At 37.1% G+C, this 25,152-nt stretch overlaps 1 protein-coding gene across 5 annotated transcripts in view; it reads left to right on the forward strand.

Annotated features, from left to right (window-relative positions):
- The window catches only part of ARHGEF3 (Rho guanine nucleotide exchange factor 3), a 137,325-nt gene that overhangs the window by 107,369 nt on the left and 4,804 nt on the right, over positions 1 to 25,152 (forward strand). For 2 of the 5 annotated variants that reach the window (XM_026857229.1, XM_026857230.1), the window contains 7 exons: positions 11,211 to 11,318; positions 18,006 to 18,176; positions 19,931 to 19,993; positions 20,318 to 20,414; positions 20,511 to 20,587; positions 22,087 to 22,344; positions 24,413 to 24,583. In XM_026857229.1, the coding sequence (XP_026713030.1) occupies positions 11,211 to 11,318; positions 18,006 to 18,176; positions 19,931 to 19,993; positions 20,318 to 20,414; positions 20,511 to 20,587; positions 22,087 to 22,344; positions 24,413 to 24,583 (945 nt within the window). Of the gene's footprint in view, positions 1 to 9; positions 148 to 9,785; positions 10,405 to 11,210; positions 11,319 to 18,005; positions 18,177 to 19,930; positions 19,994 to 20,317; positions 20,415 to 20,510; positions 20,588 to 22,086; positions 22,345 to 24,412; positions 24,584 to 25,152 lie in introns of those variants that run through there. The other 3 variants (XM_026857231.1, XM_026857233.1, XM_026857232.1) reach the window with 3 other exon arrangements.

Below are 25,152 nucleotides of genomic sequence, written 5' to 3' on the forward strand. Positions count from 1 at the left end.
GGCGCGCCTCTGGTAGCCGGGCGGGCCGGCGGCCCCGCGCCTCCCGCGGCCATGGTGGCCAAGGACTACCCGTTCTACCTGCCCGTCAAGAGGGCGAGCTGCGCCCTGGGAGCGCAGCCGGTGAGCAGCCCAGCTAGAGAGACCGAGGTACTTGATCTGCGCCGGGGCGCTTGCAGCGCTGCGCCCCTCGGAGGCGGTCCGTGTTGCTTCGGGGAAAGTAACGGCCTCAAAGCAGGCTCCTGTGAACCGGTACCGGGTTGGTTTAGGCATCCGTTACTGCCTCCTCTAGGCACTGAACTTCCCCTTAGAATAAGGCGAGGAACAAAGAATCTAGGTTTTTGTCGTCTGTCGCTTTAAGGAATTAAAAGTAGTCTTTTAGGTAGAAATTGGGAAATACCTGGTTTCGATAGGCAGCTTAAAGTAATTTGTGTGGTTTTTATTCCAGGGCTAACCGTTACTTACAAATTGTTAAACTTATGCAGGAACTGGGAGGGAGTTTGGAAAACGGGATCTTAAAGCGCTGTCTTTTCCTTCTAAGTGATAAACAAAGAAATTGATCGGATAATAGTTAACGGAAAACTGCCCTGTCAGCAGCTTGGGTACTCTGTTTCTGAAAATGCATGAGATCCTTTCAAGTCACATTAAAAATCTTACTCGTTAACTCAAACTCAACATAGTCACTTGCAAAATTCTCATAAATGGTGGAATATGTCAGGAGCAAACGTTCAGAAAGACTTAAATATCTGACACTTCAGGTTAGTGTTGCTTTGTGTGCTTGTTTGGGAAGAAAACAGTGAATTCTGTGTAGCTGCACTGGAGGAAGGATAAAGTTTCTTTCTGGAAGTTTTTAGCGCTTATATAGCTTCTTCACTAGTCTCGTTTGATGAGTAACGTGAAGACAGTGTACTGAATCGGGTGCATTTAATACAACTACATCAAAGATTAATTATCTCCAGCAGTTGAGTGGATCTAAGTAAAAGTAACATAAGCCAAGTGACCCTATTTAATTATGATGCTTAAGCTAAGACCTAATAAGGTGCTGCACTCTTGCTTTTCAGTGTGCTTTTACATAAAGGGATTTAATTATTGCGGTTAATGAAAGTGGAGGCTTTTTCAAGTGTGTGTGTTTTTGAAAAGGAACACCCTGAGTGTGTGTGTGTGTGTACATCTATGGAAAGGACAAGTACCAAATAGTTTTCTTAAAGGTACTCATTTTACTAACTATAATATTAAAGAAATATGGGTTTACTTTTTTTTTTTTACTGTGTAAAGGTTTTCTTGTGAATGAATAGAATTGCCAAATCTGAAGAGTTGGAGTGTTACTCTTACAGTTAGGAAGGCAGCTCGATCATAGTTAAATTTCAAAGAAAAAGTCTCAGTGAAAGCATAGAGCTTGAGGAAGTATCTAATAACAGATGTGATCAATCAAAATTACAATGTGCAAACAGTTGTTTTGGATTTATAATCTTTCAGTTTGTGTTTTATATGAATAAGAAAATGCACCCTGTGCTTTCAGACTGTTTCCAATAGTATGGTGGACTGCCAGAATTCTGAAAAACAAACTTTTAAACATTCTGGGTTTTGTTAGGAGGATATGAAAAGACCACCTGCCACTCCAAAAACTTGGTTAAGGAAGCAGAAATAAACACTACTCTTTGGGAAAGGCTTTATAAGGATAGAATTGTGCAGCCTGTTTCTTTGAAGTCTGTCAAGGGGGGGGAGAAATCCTTGATTCTTCTCAAGCTCTAATATTAAACTGTTCTTCCACCCTTTAGTATTTATAAGGCTAAATAAAGCTATTGGGCACCTTCTACCATAATTCTGTATTACTACACCAGAAAACTTGTTTTGTGGGGCTTATGAATTTCTGGTTTTGAAAACTTGAGTTTCATTTTATTTATTAACATGGGAAGTTGGTTAATTTATTTAATAACCTAGCTTGTGCATAACCATTGATACGTGTGGAGCAGAACAGATTTGCTGCTATGTAGATGTTTGTTTTTACATCAAAACTCATGATTATAAAATATTTCCTCTAACCTTATTGAACAATAATATTTTAGCACTTGTTTTGAACAAATACAAAATATAGTCTGGAAAATCAAGTACAACAGTACTTGCATGGGATGAAATTCAGCAAAAATCTTGTGCATATACTTTACTGTTGAAATTTTCCCGAATTTCCAGCTGGAGGTCTGTGGGTGACAAGCTGAAACTTTTTGTCAGTAGATTAATTCATTCTTGTTCTTGGGCTTCACTTGAAGTCGGCAGAGCAGCTGTGGAAAACTAGGGATGTTCTTGAGGAATAAGTCAGTGGCACAAAAGAGAACAGAGGTTTTCTACTTACAGTTCTTTCTTTAAGCCACATCAGCTTCCCTGGCATAAATTCCACAGAAGTAGCACAGTCACAAAAGAATGACAAATGAAAAATGTATATGAGCAGTAAAAATCTGGATTCTGAGAAAAGGCTAGCGTACCTCTATGCAGAATACAGTTATAATATTTATTTCTGAAAGCGGTTTTAGGGCAATGAAACACAGCAATGCCTGAGGAATGAGTTGATAGAGGAAATACTATAAAGCCTTTACATACATCGTTGCGTACTCCCTGTAAAATAGTTCTCGGTGTAGACGGTACAGAGGTGTTGGGCTCCTTTCAGCTTTTTCATGACCAAAAAATAGAGACAGTAAAACTTGAAACTTGCTTGGTTTAAGATATAAGCAGCCCCACATCTTTCCCGGTGATACATACCATTTTCTGGGTTTTACTGGTTAAAGCACCTTATCACCCCCTCTAAAGGAAAAAAAGTGAAGTGCAGCCAGTGAATGGGCAGCAGATAAGAGCACACGATGACAGATTGAGGTTTAAAGGTCTGAATGTGAAGTCATGGGAAGGAGGACATGAGTTCCTCAGTGTAAGTGCGTTCTGTTCTGCCGTACAGGATCTAATACAGGGTTTAGGCTCTAAAAAGTGCAATGGTGGAATAGAATTCCTTTGCATCTCCAGTAAGTTGTATGTCTGCTTACATCGTTTATACTGCAGAAATCTTAGATGTAGGAATCGGGGCTGTGTGCGATCAGTCTTTTGTTGTCTCCTGATACCCCCACTGGCGCGGCGTGCAGGAGGTTCAGGCTGCCAGGACTGTGTTTAGCTGGGCGCTCAGGAGGGGTAACCTGCAGGGTGACCAATGGGCCTCTGGGCCATGGCACGTCCCTAACATGAGAACCAGGCATGGAGCCAGAGGGAGAGGGGCCAAAAGATTATGAGATAAACTACAAGTCATGAATTTTCTTTGATCTTTGTAAATGTCTGTATTTCATATTTAATGGAACATTAGCAAGTTGCGGTTTCGATATATTGCAGGTAAGTTCATGTGCAGTGTAACTGCAGTGAGCTAAACATGGAAATATGTCGAACCTCCACATTTGAAATTGCTGATCTGTTCTGCTTAATGGCAATTTGAAACAAACAGCTTGCCTTTATTTTTCCATTCAGTAACTCACCATCTGATGTCTGCTTGTTAATTGGCAGCCCAGCTTCATATCCAGTTTGGTCCAGAATGGAAAAGGTCTTTCTCAGGTAGTCTGAACAAGCAGCTTCTAATGAGAGGAAATGCAGAGTTTAATCAACTCTAGATTAGTTATTGGGGTTTTTTAGTTTTTGTTGCTTGTGTTAATTCACCTCAGTGTGAGATTTTTCTGTTAATTGGCCTTCATTTCCTAACTCCTGGTAGATATATTGATTTCTGAGTATTGCAGATGAATGATCAGTCAAGATAGCTGGATGCAACTTGTCCTCATGCTCCTGACACTTCAGTGGTTCTGTCTTGCATGTGGCAAATGAAATCTGAGGTCTTAAGGGTGATGACTAATGAGAGCAGCCAATATGTGGCAAGGAGCCAATCTGTGATGAACACATGATGCGACAGTGTGTTGCAAAGTTCTGATGATATTCTTTGACTGAGGATACTTCACCACTTCTCTGTATGGCTTTTCATTGTACCCTGTCATTTCAGGTCCTCATCTTTATGATACTGTGATTGAAACCAAATGTCTCAGGACTTTGTTTTATTGGCTTGCTGGTTTTGCAGAGACTGGCAGAGGAGGAATAACAAACTTTCACCTGCTCCCATCAGGTGAATCCCTTATGGATTTGAAGGAAAGTTGTATCACTGATACACACAGTTTATTGGATGATCAAGTGGCTTTTATGTAGCCATTTGCCTAAATAGCTTCATAAATTATTCTTGTGATGCTGGGAGTTTTACGGGTGGGATTCCTCTCCTAGGTTTCAGAATGGATTTGTGCAACACTGAACTGTTCTTAGAACTGCTTCAGACTTACCTACCTAGACCATCAGCCTCAGCTCTAGAAGAGTGGATGTTCTAGAATTTCCCAATCAGAGTATTTCTAAAATATTATGAAGCAAAGGCCAATCTCTGCTTTGCAAATATTTTTTTTTAAGTCTTCATTAGTGCTAATAACAATTAAGAAAGTTGTTCTGGTTTTAGATTTGCTTCTCTGAAGATGCAAAAAGCCTGGCTTAATTTATTTTTAGGCTAAATGTTTGGTGTGTTAAGACAATCTGCTGTAACATAAGTTGCTTTTTATATTTTAAGCTTTGTTGTTTGTTTTGTTTGTTTTTGTCCTGAAGGTTAAATACTGATAACATCCTGTGGAACAGGGCTTGAATGTGTTGTGTTTGTTTTTTGGTTTTTTTCTGTAGTAACTGCAAGTTTTGGGGGCATTTATTAGAACTGTTTAATCTTAGGCCAATTTAACTAGTAGCAGACTAATAAAAATAATAATACTGGGCTTCCTGCCATGACAAATGTTGACGTACCCTTATAAAGTTTACTAAAACTTAATAACCTTTAAAGTATAGGAGTATGGAAATTTATCCAGTTACATGAAGTCTGAAACAGAGTGGTTCTGTTTTAGTTTGCTGGCACTGCTTATGAATTAGGTTTGAAACAAAGGTTACTGTACTGTTTCAATTTATAGTGTCTTCGATTTATTACACTGTTAACTCTTTTGGGACTAATTTAAGTTAAACCATTTTGCACTAATGAATGCTTCTGTAGCACTGAGTGCGTGCTTGGGTACCTGTTTGTTTTGGTTCACAAATAGAAAGTATATCAAAAGGGGAAAAAAACCCCGACCCATAATGTTTTTTATAAAGTATCAAGAAAGTTAGAAACCCCAAATCCAGAGATACTACTTTAAGTAATTATCTCAGAACTTGAACTCCAGTAAGTTAAGATGTTTTTAACAAGTATTGCCACTTTCAGATGTTTTGTGTCTGGATTGAGAGGTTAGTTTGCTTTTGAAGGTAAGCAGCATAAATTCTAATATTCTAAAATGCTAAGTTCCTGTACCAGTTTTCACATAGCATTTATTTTCTGAGATGTTTAAAAAATTTCTGTAAATTTTTTTTTGTTTAGTTTGTTTTTAAATACAATCAGAAAAATCAACACAGTGTGGTCACAGTAGTGCCTCACCTGGGCTGAAGACCCAAATGTAATGACCCCTCATTTTCCCTTGTTTGTCAAGTTCAGCACCGGTTCTCTGACATGGAGACTGTTGTTGAAGTTGCTGAGAAGAGGTGGGAGAGTCGGGTGGAAAAACAAATCATACCAGCAGTGAACGTACATTTATTTGCTTTTAATCTTTGCTGGGAGGAAATCAGTGGCTAAGCTGGACAGAAGCATAGAGTGAAAGAATTTTGAAGTAATGTACTGAAGCAAATGAAGACCTTTTGTATGGCACCTAGACTACTACTCAGTGCTCTTCAGTGTGTGTTATCCCCAGGTCGTTGATTCTGCTGTTCTTAGGGCAATACAGAGGGAACCTGGCCTAGTTCTTCTTGCTTCCTTTCCTTCTGTTTGTTAGAAAATTAAAAGCAATCTTTTGCTAGAGTAAGTTATTCATCAAGATGTGATAATTAAGCTGTAGGTGGCCTTCTTGAATGACAATGTATAGAAAACCAATCAATATTATTAAATTGATTTAACTCACTGATGCTCTGCTTTGAATTTGGGGAAAATTCCATTCTTTACATACACAAGTAAAAGAATTGTTTTATTTTGTGGATGAAGAGCACGAGAAGTGTTAGCTTCTTCCCCTAATTAGCCTTCTAGAAGCTTTCATATCTGTATAGTATGCTATTGCATACAATACATCAAATTAGTAGGTGCTGGTTTCAATAATGAAGAAATAAATATAACATCGGTTTAGCTGTCAGTGCGTTGCAGCTAATCTAAGTGCCTAATTCTTCAGAGGATCTTCTGCTTTAGCATGCTTCCGTGGCTGTCGAATGCTTAGTCTGATAGTTTCCCATCTTTAATCTGTGATAATCGGTGATCATGCCGTTGTGATTACTCTAATCGCTCCTCCTACGAATTCCCCAGAAAAGTATGTGATAAAAATATACTCTCTCAGAAGGACATAGTAGTTGTCTGAAATGTTCACTGTCGGGTTTCCAGAACCATTGAGATTTTGGACACAGATTTGCTTCCATTATCAGTTTGTTCACAGTTTCAAGAGTTCTTTTTGAGGCTGCATATATACGTGGTTATTTCCAGCTTCAGTTTTTTGCTCTCTGAATTCAAATGTTACCAAAGTCATCTTGAGTTCAAATATACAACTCCCCCCAAAAGCCATCTGCTCTTTGTTCTAGCCTAGTCAGGTATTAATTTGACTTCACTTGACTGTTCAGCCTTTGAAGTTCCTGCACTTATGTTTCCTTCAGCTTTATTTAGCCTTATATCAAATTTAGAGCCCTGTCAGATTAACGTTACTTGTTCACATATACCAGCTCCACATTTTGGAAACTCTGCCAAACTGTAGTCTGGATCTTTTGTTTTCTAACTTCACGTATTGTTTTGGCAAGCTTTCCTGACTCTGAAAATGCAGTCTAACATTTAGTAATTTCAAAACTCTGAACTTACTTTTAATACCAATAATAACTACTTTAAAAGGTCAGGCAAAACATTGTAACTCTTGATTTTTTTGTGTTATAACTTGGCCCAGTTCCTGGTCTGGACAGGTGATGGTGGTTGAAACTGCATCCAGACACTAAGCCCTATCTCTTAATCCTGTCTGCTTCTAAATTCCCTGAACTTGGAGGGGAAGCAGGAGGGAAGGAGGAGTGATGATGTGGGTAGCTCAGAGTCTTCTGAACACACTCAGAGGTACAGATCTGGAACCTGATGTGCATTCTACCTGGGCAGTGTGGAGCCCCTTCATGCAGGCCAGACGCTGGAATCAAGCAGTTCTGTGTTTCCCTGTGCTTAGATTCACACCCCAAAAGATTTTTATGATTGTGGGACCCCTGGTTTACTGGAAAAATCGGAGATAAATTAGTAGGAATTCCTAACCACAAGCAGTTTACTATTTTAAAAATAAATAAAATTGAAGAGGCTTGGGAAGCAGCATCTGGAACACAGCTCCCTGGTCTCATTGGACTCGTGCAAGTGCAGATTCTGGTCAGTATCTCTGGTTAAAGCAGAACAGTTCACACACTCTCCTCTTTCCATTTGATCTGTTGGTTGTGAAGAACAGAGCCCTTGGTGAGAAAAACAACCATCTGTTTAAAACTTATTTTTTATGCACTTGACTGTGGAATTTTTCCCCTGTCCAGATCATTGGTCTCAGCAGTTTGTTCAGCTGCTCTGTGGTGCTGGTTTGAAAGGTGACACAGTTTGAGAAAGAGTACTGATGAAGGGGGAGGTAGGGGCAGAATGGGTGTAGACCATGCAACAGAAAGACTGTGATCCAGTGCCTAACAGTTTCAGTGTTACTGTCTTACAGTTTTAGAATTGCTCCAGCAGTGCTGTATGTTTGCACAGTCAAAGCCTTACCTGTACTTTTATTATTCCACATTGGAAGGGATGACTCAGTGCTGATTGCTCTTGTTAGATTTCTCTGAGGGAGATGACACCTGGAGCTCTAAGGTTTGATGAGTTCTCACTTCCAGCTAGGTATCTTAACCTACTAGACGGTTTCTAATGCAGGGTGAAAATCGTTAGAAGTATTCAGAGAGCTTTCCCCATAATTAAGAACTTATGACTAACAAGATTTGCTTTCAGAACTCATTGGTAAAGGTGTAAAGTCTCAGACTTCTGAAGTTATCTTAAATAATTCTATTGGAGAGAATCCTGTAATACGCTGATCTCTTAATAAAATTTAATTCCTAATTTGAACGATATATTTAGCTGTTTTGAATTCTGATCTGATTTTTCAGTCTGAGATCGGAATGCATTGCATGGGGAATTCAAAACGGGGTGCTGACAGAAGGGGTAGGACCTTTGCCGACATACCTTCACAAGCCATTATCTAACTTTGACTACTGGGAGAAGTGCTGGAATCTGGTGGCTTACAACAAGAAGCTCTGGAAGAGCATAAATGGTTTTTGATACTGGCTGAACCTCTGTTTGGAGTTCCTTCTATTTTAACATCAATTTCTGCTTTCAGTAAGGTGTTGTAGCATGAACATTAGTAAAAATTATACTGCCTTAGCATTTTTCTCCTTGAAATGGATGGGGGAGTTTTAAAGGGCTTGAGGGGTCTCTGCTGTGTTCCCCCTGAAAATGCAGGCATCCTTGGCTAGGAGACAGTGTAGATTTCAGAGCTTTTGGGCAGTCTGATGTGAAGAAGGGGAAATTTTTTTTTTTTTCTTTTTTTTTTCTCTCACTCTCCAAGAGAGAAGTTGATTTTCATTCTTTTTACTTAGGCTGATTTTCTCCAAGGTTATTTGATGCTGTGCATCAATTTTCACAGCTGCCTGAGGTTTATGTGCCCCACATGGCAGAGCAAATTACATCCTGGTCTGAGTTCTTAGCCTGCAGGTTTTGGGGGTAGTAATTAATAAACTCCAGCTGCAGTCACACACACAGCATTTGGAAGTATTCAAATAAGGATAGACTGACTTGCTGTTCCTTACTTAGTTTTAAACACTACTCAGGAGGTTTCATTCAAGTTTTTTTGCAACACACTCGTACGAAATGCTGCAGAGATGCTGTGAAATACAGATTTACTTCTGTGATTTCATTTGCTGTCAGTAGACTCCTCAGAAAATTATCCAAGGGCTTCTGGCCTTAGTTTTGTTGTAAGTCAAGACTGAAGAAACAGCAAAACTGTGAATCGATCACAGTGTGTGTGGAAAAATGTCTGTAAGACTATAGGGACAATCTAACTTTCAGAAAGCAAGATATATCGTTATGATGTTGTATAGATCAAATTTGTGCTTTTTTGCATAAGTTGAATTTTTTGACCAAAGAACATACAGATAGCAGCAAAGTTCTAAGGTAATAGAAAGGATACACAATAGAGAAGGAGAAATCTTTTAAACCTAATCACCCTCTCCCTGGCTTCTGGAAAGCCCATACAGTCTTGGTTTCCAGATTTTGCTTTCAGGGTGTGATATTTATGCCTAAATAATCTTTGCTGCTAAGGTAGAGCTGCTAGCAAAAGCTGTGCTGCTGGCACAGCATTGCCCAACTCTGGGACTTCATGTCCTTCCACTGCAGTGCAGCACAGTTCATAGCAAGCAGGCTCTGCCACGGGATATTATTCGTGTACCAGGACTGGCATTCTGAATAATCATAAAAAAGAAACAGCTGATGGCTGAGCCACCAGTTAGAGAAGAATTACAGTAAAATCTCAAAGATTTTTCTTCTTTTTCAGGGGCTGGGGGGAGGGGAATGGGGATGGTGATGCTGTAGATAAGTATGCTAGTGGTGCTGCAATGACGTAAAAAAAAATACTCCTTCAAAAACCTGTGTCAAAGACATGGTTGCTGAAAACAAAAGAATATGAATAGCAGTGCAATGGTGAAGATAAGGATGTAACTTGATTTAGGCTGCTGAAATTCTTTAATGCCAGTTTCACGTGTGATGGAATACATTATTTTTGCTGGAGGGTTAAACACTTTGTCCCTCATCTCAGCTGGCATTTATGGATTTTCAGGTCTGCCTGCTGAGAAGTAAATTAAATGTGTAGCTGCTTCTCACCTTTCCTCTGCTGTACTAATGGAAGAGAATTTTTCTTGCCAGTACTACAGATGATGATCATCGCTGCTGAGCTTCATTATTTTTGGTATCAGGAAGGATGATAAATCTGCGTTATTCCCAGAAGGATTTGGATTTCTGAACAAAAGGATAATAGGCATGCTTCATTTTCTTAAAGCTGTATCTAGGAAATTGGAGGCATAGCAAGCGTACACAAACTTTATAAGCATGGCTGAAAAAGAAAGATGAACTGCTATAGGATGTCCTTGAAATATGATGTTGGATGGTTTTTTTAACTTCACTTGGAAGGTTTGGCTCTTTTTCTGTCAAAAGTTGCCTTTTGCATGTGCTGTTCAAGATCCATTAAATGTCAGATGGAGGTTAGGAAGCCAAGGGTAACTGTTCTATTTTTATGTATTTATAATAACTTTTCTTGTGTTACGATTTATTAACCTTTTTTTTTTTTAAATCTGCAAGATAATTGGCATATTATATTGAAGTGGTTGTGTATTACAATAAGTGCTGTTAAAAGTATATATGAAAAGAAAAATATGTAATTGAATCCTTTATGGTAGATTTTTGTTTAATTCTCCTTTCTATTTTATGCAAAAAGTAAATGTCTGTAAACATGTTATTAATGTGTTTGCCTGTATATATAAGTATTTCCATAGGAATGTGCACTCAAAGGGCCATTACAGTTAGACATTTCCATCTAATTATATTTTCTGGAATAAAATACATTTAACTGAACAGAGTCACATGCTGACAGTGCCAGAGGCAAAGAAACAAAAGGAAATGTTTTTATTTGAAAGTATTCCTTTTGGTGACAAGATTATCATAACATGCATCAGCTGCAGAGCACTGCTGAAAAATTCTCTTATAAGAATGAGTTAACACAACAAAATGATTTATTCTTTCTTTACCTTCCTCCCTTCCTCTCCTGCCCCAGCCTGCCAACTTCTCCATCATTACATTTTTCAGCTGTATCCAGGATCTGTATGTACCAGCCAGGAGTAATCTGTCATTGTCAGCATGTAAAACTGCTATTGTTTATTTACTACTCTAATTATATATCAGGTTTACAGACTTGCTTTTTACAAATGCTTTCTTAGGGAAGTCAGCAAAACAGTTAGCAATGTTTCATCTGATTATACTCACACTCGCCCCTTTTTTTTCCCTTGTCCTCCTCCCCCTCCTACAGGAGCCCAGTAACAAACGGGTCAAGCCGCTTTCCAGAGTTACATCACTAGCCAGTCTCATTCCTCCTGTACGAGCCACTCCACTGAAGCGGTTCAGCCAGACACTTCAGGTAACTGCGGTAAATGCCTTGCTGAGAGGGGAATGCACACATACTCACTATTTCTCCCAGGGTTAGGATGGGAACGGGAACCAAGGTATGCGCACCCCCCCCACCATTGTAACGTGGCCAAACAGGTTTAGGCAACTTCTGACTGCAGAGTCACTCCACCTAAAAACTCTGAACTCTCACTTCAAAAAACCACATCTCTCTCCAGATAATTAACATTTTTTAATTACCAATAAGAAAACTATTGCACCTGCAGCATAGAAAAGCTGTTACACTAAAGGATTACTATTGCTTTTTAAATTTGATGAACAGGCTTTTCCATGACATCTTCTATTAATTTTGGTTGGTTTCTTTGTAAATGTTATTTTTGGTATAGTTAGTCACGTAGGGCTGCTAAATTTCCTTCTGTGTAGTGAACTTTAACCTTGCCTAAACAAAAGAGTGAACAATTGGGGAAAAAAAGTAATTTTCCAAAGCTGCTGCTGAAAATAATAAAGGGCAAGCAAATTCTAAATGCATTTTAGAAATGAAATAATTTTGTAGTTTCAATTTCTGTATTGTAGATTAGGTGAATAATATTTAACATACTCAGAGGCTAATGGAACTGTAGTTTGTAAAGTATTTGTGCCTCCAGACCTAGACTGCAAAACATTTGGGTGCTCAGCTCCTAATGGTTCTCCTGAGTGGCAAGCAGATGGGAGCTGCTCTACAGCTGTGGATCTGGCCCAGGGAGACAGACTGTTCCCTCTTTAAAACTATTTGTGTAAGAAGGCATGTGTAAGATCTGAAGAAAGTCATTTAACAAGTGTAATTTCTTTGATGAGAGGAAATACAAAAATATCTTGAATGTATTAAAAATCCTACTTAATCAAAATTAGTTTAATGAGAGTATTACTGAAGTTATCAATCTCAAGGAGGAAATAAATAAAACTTTAGAGCTAGGAATCATGACAAATAAAGAAAAAGTCATGGGAAAGACCCCCCCATTTTTCTATGGTGGTAGTTAACCTAGAAAACTGATACTACAGGGTTTCTTTAACATTGGTTTTCTTGTGTTCAGTTCCTATGATTTTGAAAGTGCAGACATCAGCATAGAAAAGCCACATGTATTGGGGCTGGTGGAAAGGCAAAGTGGCTGAACTCCCCTCAGTCTGGGTTTGATCCAGAAGGTGTATTATAGCGTGACTAGAGCAGAGATGCCTGTATTCCCTGGGGTGTATAAATCTCCTCCATAGTCTGTCTCCAGGAAAAAATTGGCCCAACTCTGAAAGGACTACATTAGTTCCAGTTGTGAGGAGTGTGGAAAGTGAATTAATTTTTGGCTAAACTGCTTCTAAGCACAGCACTTCCCTTTTCACAGCCTGAGACAGCTGTTGTCCTCATTTAAGTACCTATGCTTGCATTCTGTAGTGAATGCCTTTGAGACGGGGTTGTCCAGTACAATATTGTATTTAATAGTTTGATTTAGACTGTCTGAAACTATCGTTTCACTCATGTAGTAGCAGCTTCCTGAGATGAGAGCTACATAAATGTGTTTCAGGGCAAATTTATACAAAAATAGGAGAGAAAACAGTGGCTTTATTGCAAGCATTTCGGTCTTGCTCTGTTCACACTGATTATAAAAATATATTTTAATTAACTGTCTGTTTCTAAGCAGATTGAACAGTGATGTTATTCATACCATCTCCTCTAAGTAACTATGTGCTTGAAGGAGCTGCCATGAGAAATCAACCTGTATGTTCTCCAAATTCTGGGTCTGAATCCATTTCCAAGTGATGAATGCTGGTGATGTCTCTCAAAACTGCCTTCATAGCTGGCTGTAAATTGACTTCTTACTGATTTTGTCAGCAACAGTAAAACAGGGGGGGAAAAAAAAAAGGCTGACCTTGTGCTCAGGTGCCCTATTTGGAATTATTTAGAAACCTTCTGGGAAGCACGTATAGCCTTTTTACTTCATTATGTATTGACATAGCTGTCACTGTGCCTTGTTGGAACAGTGTAGAGCAGGATTTTTTTTCATGGTGTGATACTTGTAAAAAGAAAAAAGTGTTGATTTTTCTTACTGGATGAATTTTTATATATCTTCACTGTTATTTCAATCAAAATCCATGATTCTTCTTGCATTGCTGTTAGATGTTCTGTATCTGTAAAATGAAGAAAACCACTATCATCATCACAACATCCAATACAAACTTCTTCCCCTGGAAGAAAACAAAACAAATCCAACAGAGCATCCATCCAAAAAGACCACTCCAACAGCATCAATAAAAGGAACTAGAAAATTCTGAGTTTCCTTTATGGTATTTGAAACAAACCTTCTTATATATTCTTTCTGAATGGAAGATATATGTAAGAGTTAAAGTTTATTGTGCATAATTTTCCTTACCTCTCCACATGTAACTTCCACTTAATGAACTTTCTGCATGCAGGCTGAAGAAACACCTCCATGTTTGAGATCTATGTATTTACTTTTAAGATATGTTCTTAGCACCCTTTCATGTTTCATATATTTTTTGATTATAGAGTATTTTGGGTTTTTTGTGTTGTCTTAACTTTGTTAATGATTTTCCAAACTATTGTCAGTACTTTTCCACAAGGATTCCAAATAACAAAACACATGGAGTCTTTACAGCTTCCTTTCTGATTTTTTTGACTATTCGTAGTCGCTGTTTCTGTCACACAGAGCTCTGCGGACTAATTGACTAATATAATGCTGTTAGCTTCATCTCTGGCAGAGGCTGTCTGTGTATCTGCTCAGTACCAGATGCTAAGCAGGTATTTTTATTTGTTTATCCACCTGGAAAATCACTTTATTTTATAGCTGTATTTTCAGTCTGCATCAAGCTAGACTAATGATTACGATGATCTGCTTGTTTCTACTTGGTCTTGTTCACAGCTGTGTTGTTCAGCTTAAGCTGAAGATAGGATCAGAAAAAGAACTCCAGCTGATGCTGAAGAGTCAGGTCTGGCTAGCTTCCTCTGCAACTTCAGTTTTAGTTGTGCAGGGAGTCCAAATTATTTGTATCTATTTTAGGACGTTAGAAATTTGTAAAAATCCTTAAGAACAAAAATCTTTTTAACATCAGTTCTGAATGCTCAGACTTTGATCTGTAGTGCCCCTTTCCCAGTACATGAAGCTGCTTGTTTTACTGCAGCTGAAACTAAAGTTTGTTAATTGCATGAATTAACATCAGTTAGTTCCTTCATAGTAATAGTCTGCTAACAGCTGGTGAAAGCTATTGCGCTCAGATAAATGCAGTAAACAAAATCAGGGGTTGTGACTGGATTCTTCCCCAGCTCCTTTAGTTTTTGGAGTTATATGAAAATTTTAATAATCCCAGTTTGGTGTCATTTTTAACCAGTATGATGGACATGTTTTTTAAGGAAGACAGAAACTAGGAAAATATTTTTAAATAACTGGAGACATAGAAATGCTGTTCTGACATTCCTACAGTTCTCTCATGGGATTCTGTCACATGACTGGTTCCCCCCCCCCCGCCATGGTGAGTAGCAAAGATACCGCCAGAGTACCTTTAAACTTGTTTTTAAAAACATTTCCGGTAGAAGGTCAGTTTAGGGCTCTAGTCCACTAAATGACGTGGGTCTGTTTATTTGGAGAGGGGAAAAAAAAAAAAGTGGTAGAACTGAGATAGTTAAACTGATGTTGTACATATATCTTAAAATTGTCAGAGTTTTATTGAAATAAAAAATCCCCAAATAAAGAATTAATTTACTTAGGCTTATATATCAGGTTTACATCCCATTTCTGTTCTTGTCTGTTACAGCAGTGATGATTCAAGTATGCATGACTCTCAAGGGACAAAGTATTAATTTTAGCATTAAATAGTATTTCCCTGGTGATGTATTAATTTGTCTCTTCATAGCTTTACAAGCCAATCTCTGCAATGTGTATGCAAAGGAGAATATGTTAAAATAAGCTTGGATTCCTGGCTGAAGTGTGTGATTCCCAGCCTAACAAGATTTCAGTGTACCTGAAGTCAGTCAGTGTTTTTGCCTTAGTGTATAAAAGAAGGAAATGTGACAAAGAAACCACTTGCTGTTGAAGTGGACTTTGCCCTCATTGTTAAATAACGTGTCAAAACATTTTTGTCCCTTTCCACTACTAATCCCCTCAGTCCAATGTTCTTTATCAAGGTACATGTTGTTTGGTTAATTAAAAGGCTGGTGTATGAGAGAAATCAATCAAATATATACTTACTTTGTCCAGGGAGCAAAGATGCTAAGCAAGCAAGCAAGCAAGATTTTGGGGAGTTTGGTTTCCTTTTGAGTCTCTTAGCCTTTTTGTGCCCCTTCTGCCCTATGGAGGACAGTATAGGGCTGTAGAGAACAGCATCAAGCATTCTCACACAGCATAAAGAAACATTACTATCAGTGGATGTGCAAGCTTACTTTTTTCAAAACTCTAATTTCAGTTTGCTGTTAAGGGTGCATGTCATTTTATAACATGATATGTGACTTTTTGTTAAAAGGTTTGAAGATCAAGGTATTTACTTTAAAAATCTGTCTGGTGCTTTTCATTATAAGTACTTTCTTCATTCGACACAAAACATTCCTTTAAGAAAATGCCACCACAAACACAGGAGCTAGATACTGGAGGATGCATATGGGAATGCATGGAAAGGGGCATTCCACCTTGGGTCATGGAATGACGACTGTTCTGCTTGGCTGCATTCTCATGGTTGGTGATTTGTGGATGCAACACACCTGCCCCTTTTCCCTAATCTTTCCATTTGCATGTGAAAATAATGGATTTCATTATTCATCTTTATAACAAGTGTAAATTAAGCATGTAATTTCACGTGTGTTTCTTATCTTCTTAACTCTTGAAGGAAGACTAGCATCTGACTTGCACAGTTTTGGAAGGTTGGTATATATGTGTGTGTGTGTTTATTTTTAGGGGTTTTGTCAATTCCAAGTAGGGCTCAAAATGACTTCTGTTAAAAGGCACAGTTTTTATTTATATAAATGTCGTCTTATATTTTAAAAACACTGTATTTATAGGCACTGTTTGCATTTCATGGGCTCTTCAGAGGAGAATTTCAGATATTGTACTTTGTATGTACTGCTTTCAACCTGGAAATGAAGAGAATTTATTTTAAATATTTTTACCCAAGGCAATTGAAAGATGATTGTGTAAGGCAGGTTTTAAATAACAACAAAAATGTAGAGTAATTCAACAATGTGAAGTACTTGAGGCATTTCAGAGGTAGGACTTCAAGAAGAAGCCTCTAATTTTAATGAAGCAAGAAAGGGATCTTTTCAAAACAGCACAGCACGAGCATAAAGTGTCTATGCTTAGCCTGGACTCTTTTTAAGAGTCTACAGGAAAATAGAAGTCTCAAGTCTCACTTAAAATTGGACTTGTTTTTATTGAAGTTTTAATACCAGACCAGACAACAGATACGGAGTTGCTAGTACACATCATCAGAGTTTAGAGGCTCCAGAAATATTAATAAAGATTCTACCAGAGCAGAACACAATACTGGTGTATCACAAATTGCTGTCTTCTAACACTGGTTTCTTAACACATTTCCTAAACTGCTAAGTAAGTAGGAGCAAGTGGTGTGAAAAGAATCCGGCTTGTTGCTTGTCATAAACATTAAAATCTGAATATTGACATACCTTTTCCTTAAAGATAATGTGATTGTTCTTCTCTTTTCAGTCAGACATCCATTTCACACCTTTCTGTGTGAATTAGTTTCTTGATCTCATTATACATCTGAAGAAGCAGGTTATTACCAGTTGAAAGGGTTTTCTCCATGTATCAAAACCAGTTTGGTCAGTTAGAGCATTATATCACTATTTATTTAATCCTGCTTTTGGAGATACCTGTAATAATTATACCAATCAAATCTTTCATGATTCTGACAGTTCACAAAACAAAACAAAAAAGTATTGCTGTCAGATAGCAAGAGACTTACTAAGGTAAGAGGAAAGGGTTTGAAGGGCAGTCTCACTTTATGAATCCTCTTTCTGCCCAACTGAGAACTTTTTTCTTAAACTATTAATATGTGTTTGATGTAGTGCACCTTTTCATCTGATATTCTCAAGGTAGGACCTAGTGTTTACAGATATCTTTGAACAATGCCACCCCCAAAAATAAACAAAACCCAACAATTCTGTTAACTGTCAGTTGATTCTTTATGTACCAGATTTTGCTCTCCTAGCTTTCCAGAGTTTGTGTGTAACAATTGAGTATTTTTTTCAAAATGAACCAAAAAAGTATTCATGTTAGTTTTGTCTCTAAAATTTGCCTTAGTTCTATTTTTTTAAAGTATTAGGGATCTAATGAGGCAGATAGATGTAATGCATGAATAATTCCTGTGTGTGTACTGAGTTGAAATTTTGTATTTGATCAGTTATGTTTTATTGTGTTGGACCATTGTGCCTGTAGTTCATTCCTGTTGCACGGTATATGAATGCATTGTATAGTTTTAAACATGTTGAAAACAGGACATGGACATAGTTCACTGCAGGAATGGAAGTACTGACCTTCCATAAAGATGTATTACAATTTTCTTACATTCCCAGTACTAAGCGTTGCTATTCACAATCAAAACTAATTAGATAATGTTTGGTTGTTGTACTGAACTATGTATGTGAATTGCTTAGAAAAAAAAAAAGCGAAACTTTTCTAACAATAAAACCTCTTCTTCTATGTATTTCTAGCGTTCTATCAGTTTCCGTAGTGACAGTCGCCCAGATCTGTTCAGTCCACGACCATGGTCTCGAAATATGCCCCCTGCTAACACAAAACGGAGAGGTAGCAAACTGTGGAGTGAGACCTTTGATGTTTGTGTCAATCACATGCTTACATCGAAAGAAATCAAGCGTCAAGAGGTATAATTTTTTTTACCCATAAATTGCGTGTTCAAAAGCTATCTTTAAAGCATGAGGTTGAGGGATGCTAGTAGGCATTAGGATAGCACTTGAAGCTTTCCTGAAATTAAACAGAACGTCACCACCTCCACTAGGAGCAGAATTCCTTCCATAGTCTTTATAATTCAAGCTGTACTAGACTAATACATTCTTTTTTAAAATCAGCTCATCAGATTTCCTTAATAAATGTAGAGTTACTAGGATATATTGTGCTGTGATTGGCTGCACGAGTGTACAGGTTCTGTATGCCAGTTTCTGTAGTGATGGTTGATATTTTGACGTTCCATTTTGTTGTTCTAGTAATGATAGATAAGCATGCTATTTCAGTAACGGGTATTCATTCATCAAGTGATATGTATGCACAGAAATCCACAATCATTTCCCTTGGAAAAGAACGTGTTTGAGGAAATTTTAAGTGCTAGAAAATGATATATGATTGAAAGAGGTATGTTCCAAAGCAGAAAAAGTACATCAGTGGTTTTAATGTGTTATACGTGGCAAAGTCTAAACAGTTTTGTGTTACAGCCAATAATGACAGAGCTCCTTTAGAATCAGGACTATTTTTTTTCCTAAAGAAATTTCTAGCAGTATCAACAAAGTTTAAACAATCTCTCTGAGAATACTTCAGGGACTGAGTCATAAATCAAACAGCAGGAACATCAAGCGTTTCTTGTGCAGTTTTTAACATTGTGCAAGAATTCATAGGAAATAACTTTTAAAATTGAGAACTTGAAAGGCAGGTTATTGAAAAATAAACTGCAGAAACTGTTTGCCTAGTGTAACAGTCATTACTGTCTTGGGGCAGAAGCCAGAACCCTTCAAACAAGCCCAAATAAATGAGCTGTGTTCCAAGAAGCTTTTCATGAAGGTTCTGCTCTATATTGGTTCACATACTGCATGCCTCAACAGAATATCTGAACTGCTTCACGTGTGTGCTGTCAGTTAACTGTAGTATCAAGCTAGGAGGATCTGCAGTAGCTGAAGGTGTCCTTCCAGGATTTAGGCAGGTTGAAAGCCTTGATTGTAAAAATAGTAATTCTAACTGACCAAAGTGCTCTTAACTTTTAGCGTTCCCCAGTTTAGAATGAAATCACACAATAAGCAAATAAATGGTATTTCGGGAAGTTACTGTATTAGGTTGGTGATTATTTTTAATCTGCCATCTTTAAAGTCTCAAATCTGCTTCAAGAGAAGTAACTAACATCAGCCAACAGTTGAGCTCAGCCTTCCTAACAAGAAAATGAACTGGTACCAAAATAAAAGTGCCCACTACCAAAGAAATGTTTTAAAGATCATCTCTCTTTTACTTACTAGACTACCTGGAACTTTTACCGCTGCATGTGTTAAAAGGGAACACAACAAACTCCAATGCAAATAGTTGTATAAACAGTTAAGTTACAGTTGAGTCAAAATATCACACTGAAGATAGCTTCCCCATCTGGAAACACATCCATTTGGAAAAAAACCCAAAACTTAATTCTGTGACTATTTCAGATAAGCATTTTATGAACAATCTGATATAGCGCTGTTCAAAAAAATACTGTGCATGATTCAGTAGCTATGGAATAAAGCCTTACTTTAATTCTGCAATTAGGTTTACTAGAGAAGCTCTGATACATGGTATTAAGACAGCTGTTCAGAATATAACATCAACTCAACAAGTTGCGTATTGATTAAATAAATATATTTCATAATATTTGTGTCTCTCTTTATAGGCTATCTTTGAACTTTCCCAGGGAGAAGAAGACTTGATAGAAGACCTGAAGTTAGCAAAAAAGGTATGGGGTTTTTTAAAAAAACCCAACCAAACAGTATTCTTTGGTTCATACCACTTTTAAAATAACCCTTGCTTTTTATAATTACTAAGACAGTAAGATGGGAAAAACCCCAAAACATACTTCTATTTTCCCATTCTTTCCAAAACACGTAAATACGTTGCTTTCATTTTTTTAAAGTATGAAATTGATAATTTAAGATATGATTATGAAACTAAACTATTCTCAGCAATTGGTCTGTTTTTACTTACAGGGAGTTTTAAATGCTGTCACTGTTTTTTCAACTACCAACGATTAATTACAGAGCTCTCCTTTTTTTGTTCTCAGGCTTATCATGACCCAATGCTTAAACTTTCCATAATGACAGAACAAGAGTTGAACCAGATCTTTGGAACATTGGACTCTCTAATTCCTCTACATGAAGGTAAAACTCAAATGGTCTTTGCATTACTATCACACATGGATTTATAGTCATCTGGTCATTAAATGAAGCTTCTTTTCTTTTTTTAATCATGATCAGATCTTCTTAGGCGACTTCAAGAAGTCAGGAAACCTGATGGATCCACAGAACATGTTGGCCATATCCTTGTGGGTTGGGTAAGGCAGAGTTTTTAATCATTTTGGGGACTTTAGTTTGGAGCTGCAACATAGTTTTTATCAGACAATTTCCTTTCCACGTCTAGCATAACATGTCAAAAATACATTCTAAAAGTGTTTTTAAAAGGTAAGGCAACTATGTAGGGACATAATGGAATATTTCCCTCTTTTCAGGGATTTACCATTAAAAGATTCAGACTAGGACATTGCTTTTAAAGCTTTTACTATTCAGGAGACAAGCAGTATTTAATATGCCTTAAACAAAAATCAAGAGTCAGACTGAAGTTTGTCTGATGTAGATAATTTGAGAATCTGCCCCCATTTGTATTCTGGTTTCTAGGCAAATGATGCTTGAACAGTCACAATGTGTAAAGGCACCCTGTAGTTATTTTTGAATGTCAGTCCATTCCAGTCAAGGTAACAGGTAGTTGTTAAGTGCTGTCGAAGATACTGGTTTTCTAGAAGTTTGCTACAGTAAGACAGGCAGGGATACAATAGCAATGCTATTGCTGCCCTGTGAAAGAAAATGTTGGTAAATTCAATTCACTAGTATCCAAATGAACACTGAAAATAGCTTTTATTAGTTCTGTCGATGCTCATTATAATGAAGAAGAGCTATTTTTTAAAGGCTTTAGGTATGTGAAAAGTTTATTTGTAAGTATATGTCAGTAATGAAATCTAGCAGGAAAAAAAGGGCTTGAAGTTTTTAGGGGATTAGGTAATAACATTCAGCAGCTCTGTGTGAGAGTGGTCTGTTGTAAATAAGAGAAATGATCGCTGCTGGTACCTAATTCAGATAGTTAATGATAAACTTGTGTCAAAAATTATCTCTGTTTTTCTTTGCGTAAAGTAATTTTAAATATATTTATTTTGTGCTATGTTTGAACGCCAGTGAAGTTCTCTTGTTCCTAGTATTTCCAAGTCTAATTTCCTTTGTTGAAGATTTTACATATAATTGTGTGTTAATATAGCAGTTTTTATAAATGGATATATTGTTCTAATCGAAATACAAGCTAGGTTTTCTCAGATTTAAGGCACAGTTTTGTCATCTTAGTTTGGGCAAGGTTCTCGAGGGCAATACAGAAGTTTGACTGTAGAAATTTGCTTATCTAAAAAAGGCCAGATTTGGGAGTACTCATTCCTAGGCTTTTATTTCCATTCATAATTAAAATGACTTCTGTGTTAAACTGTTGTCTTCACTAACTAGTGTTTAGTCTGAAATCATGGATGTTTTTAATGCTTTGGAATAATATTGTAGACCTCTGGGAACTGAGAGATGAGCTAGAGCTTCTAAATTATTTAACTGATGAACGAGGTGGTCAGAGGACGAGGACCCTTGTAAACCTTACGTATGTTGGAAACATTATCATCAATAAGTTGGAGATAATCTCCAGTTAAAGATTCTCAGCTTGAGTTTTGACATCCTGAATCACGTGAAACTTCCGATGTAGCAAACTGTGCTTTGTTTCAGCTGCAGAATAATTTATTCTTTTTCTCAGCTTCCATGCCTGAACTCCTATGACAGCTACTGCAGCAATCAAGTAGCAGCCAAAGCTTTACTGGATCACAAGAAACAAGATCACAGAGTGCAAGATTTCCTACAGCGCTGCTTAGAGTCTCCTTTCAGTCGCAAACTGGACCTTTGGAATTTCCTTGACATCCCAAGAAGTCGTTTGGTTAAATACCCATTACTACTCAGAGAAATTTTGAGACACACACCAAATGATCATCCAGATCAGCAGCACCTTGAAGAAGCTGTGAGTTACTGTTTGGTTTGGGGTGTTTTTAGGAGTTGACAGCACTTTTAGCTTACTAATGAGTTATGGGACACTACATGAAGTATGGAAAGGCAAATACTTACATGGGCAGCTGAAACTAATACGTGAAATATCTAGTCCTGCTCCCCCAGTTAAATCCTATTTCGATACCAAGGTGATGCCAAAAAAAAAGGAGGGGGGTGGGAGGTGTTTTCCACAGCTCTTGTCTGGTCATTGTCATTTATTCTAAATGTATTCTAATCTAAGATGGGTAGTGTGGAGATCTCTCTTCCGGTTTTAGATGATTTAGCTAAGTTTTATTCCCTGTCTTGAGACCTTACCTAACCTCTGAATCTAGATTAATTATCATTTGCAGGAATGTTGCTTGCTGAAATTTGCCTTCATTCTGTTTTTCATTCAGAATAGCCTTGCACTTTCTGAAATAAAACCAGAGGATAAATCCAAAGCTTTAAAACTTCCTGATTAATAGAAAGGGGCCTTATTAAGATATTCAGAAATGTTTCTAAGATTTCCCATATACACACACACACACACACACACACGTATATACTTGCATGTATGCACATATTACTGGATTTTTCATATATCTGGGAGTACATCAGTTTACTGTAGCGGTTTTGTTTGAAACGCAGTTCTAAATTAATATTATCATCAGTATTGGACTACTGTGGTTTAAATTCAAAGCTTGGATACTTGCATTTAGATGTAATCTATAAGGTATATTTTCCCCTTGTGCATATTCTTTTAAATCCAAACAAAAATCATAAATATCTCAAAGAATGCTTTTGCTTATTTCTAAGGTTTGCTTTTCTACATAATATCTGGTAATATCTTCTAAAAAATATTTTAAATGCTCTCTTCTAGTGCTTGTATTTGGGAGTTGTTTAATAATATATAGTCAGGATTTTTTTGTTGATATTTCATTAGCCTTATATAGCTTTGTGGTATTCTGCTTCAGCAGAAGAGTTTACCTTTGAAGTGATGTATTTCATAAGTTGTATATTTGCCAGGTTAAATTAGGAAACAGAAATTACTCTGTCGGGCTTGCTCTTAACACTGTTTTAAGCTTATGAAGTACATTTGTTTTCCTGTCTGGCAGTCTGCTATAAGCACACTGAGCCAAGCTGATCCTGGGATCAGTAGATTCTTGAATTATCTGTTTGGGCATGTGTGTCCCAACCCATTTCCCTGCTCCACCTCCAGTTATATAACAGAGGAATTTGATTGGTCTAAGCAACCTATGATCACTGTTAGAGCTTACTGTAATCAACAGAACTTCATATCCACATGCTCAATTAAGGAGACGTATTTTAAGTTTCAGATAATCAGGGTCCTTAAAGACTGCATAGTATAAGGAAGTTCAAGACAGCGTATTTTTAAAGAAAAGGCAAAGCTTTCTTTAAAAGTTGGGGTTTTTTTGTAAATTAAAAAGGCAAGATAATTATTACTTTGAATTGTAAAATTTTAGGTATGTGCAAGTAGTGGAATTGTAAAATAAAATTAATTTACCTTATTGCCAGGGGGTAACCTTCATAATGAACAAAAGTTGAAAATTACTGTTTTGGGCTAGCTGCATGTTTTGCAGGATAAAGATCTTGGTAGTTCTTCTGTTTCTTGTTCTCTGCTATGATACATCAGTTTACAGAGAATTATAATCCATTTTAAATAAACATTTTTAAGGCAGGTTGCTTGTCCTGTGTCATTTATTGGCACATTTCAGCTGACAAAAACACATCTCCAATTATATTTCTTAATATCTGTTTATCTTAATTCTGCCTATTTCATTTTGATACAAAGAGCTAAATACCAGATTTTAAGCCATTGTTAGAAACAATGATAAAGCCAAACTAAAGTATCTTTGTGCACTGTAGTCTGTTTAATTCTATTGCAAATATTAATACTCTTATAAACTGGTCTGCAAAAAAATTCATGGAACATATGAAGTAAATTAAGATGTACTTTCTTGTAGCTGAAGTTCAAATTACTAGGAGATACCTCTGAATATTGGACTGTCTAAAGTTCATGTGTTTTCATTGTTTTTCTGTAGATAAGTATAATTCAGGGCATAGTGGCTGAAATCAACATAAAGACTGGTGAATCTGAATGCCAGTATTACAAAGAGAGACTTATTTATCTTGAAGAAGGCCAAAGGGATTCATTGATTGACAATTCACGCATTGTATGTTGTCATGGTGAACTGAAGAACAACAGGGGAGTGGTAAGGAACAAATATTTTGTCATAAATACCTTTTTAAAGATAATTTTTATTTTGCATGACAGCTAAAAGAGCTGTGAGTATACATCTAGAAATGTCACCCTCTCATATGTAGGAAGTTGAAAAATATTAACTATTATATATAACACTGCTCTTTTTTTGTTAGCATTCAAATATCTGCATATGGAGATAATAAGCTTATATGTGTCTCTCTCTTAAGGGGACCTAACAATATCCTGGATAAATTGTAAATCTGATAAATTTCAGTAAAAATTGCAGGGAAGAAAAGCAAATTAGAAATTTCTGGTCTCAGAAACATGGTAGTGATGACACACAAAATATACTAACAAATTTTAAATCTGTCAAAGGCTGTGGTTATTAAGAATATTTTACTTGATTATTTGTTGAAGTCAAAGTTAATTTATTCAACAGAGAAATTAGGTACTTGATACTGTGAATTCCAGTCTCAGAGAGTCTGCACTATTGATAAGTGTTGTACGCTCAGCTTTCCATTTAAAAAAACAAAACAAAACTAAACCAACAAAAAAACCCCTACAACACCCCCCACCCCT

Source organism: Athene cunicularia, assembly GCF_003259725.1.
Source record: "Athene cunicularia isolate RWA chromosome 12 unlocalized genomic scaffold, athCun1 chr12_part1, whole genome shotgun sequence".
Taxonomy (NCBI): Eukaryota; Metazoa; Chordata; class Aves; order Strigiformes; family Strigidae; genus Athene; species Athene cunicularia.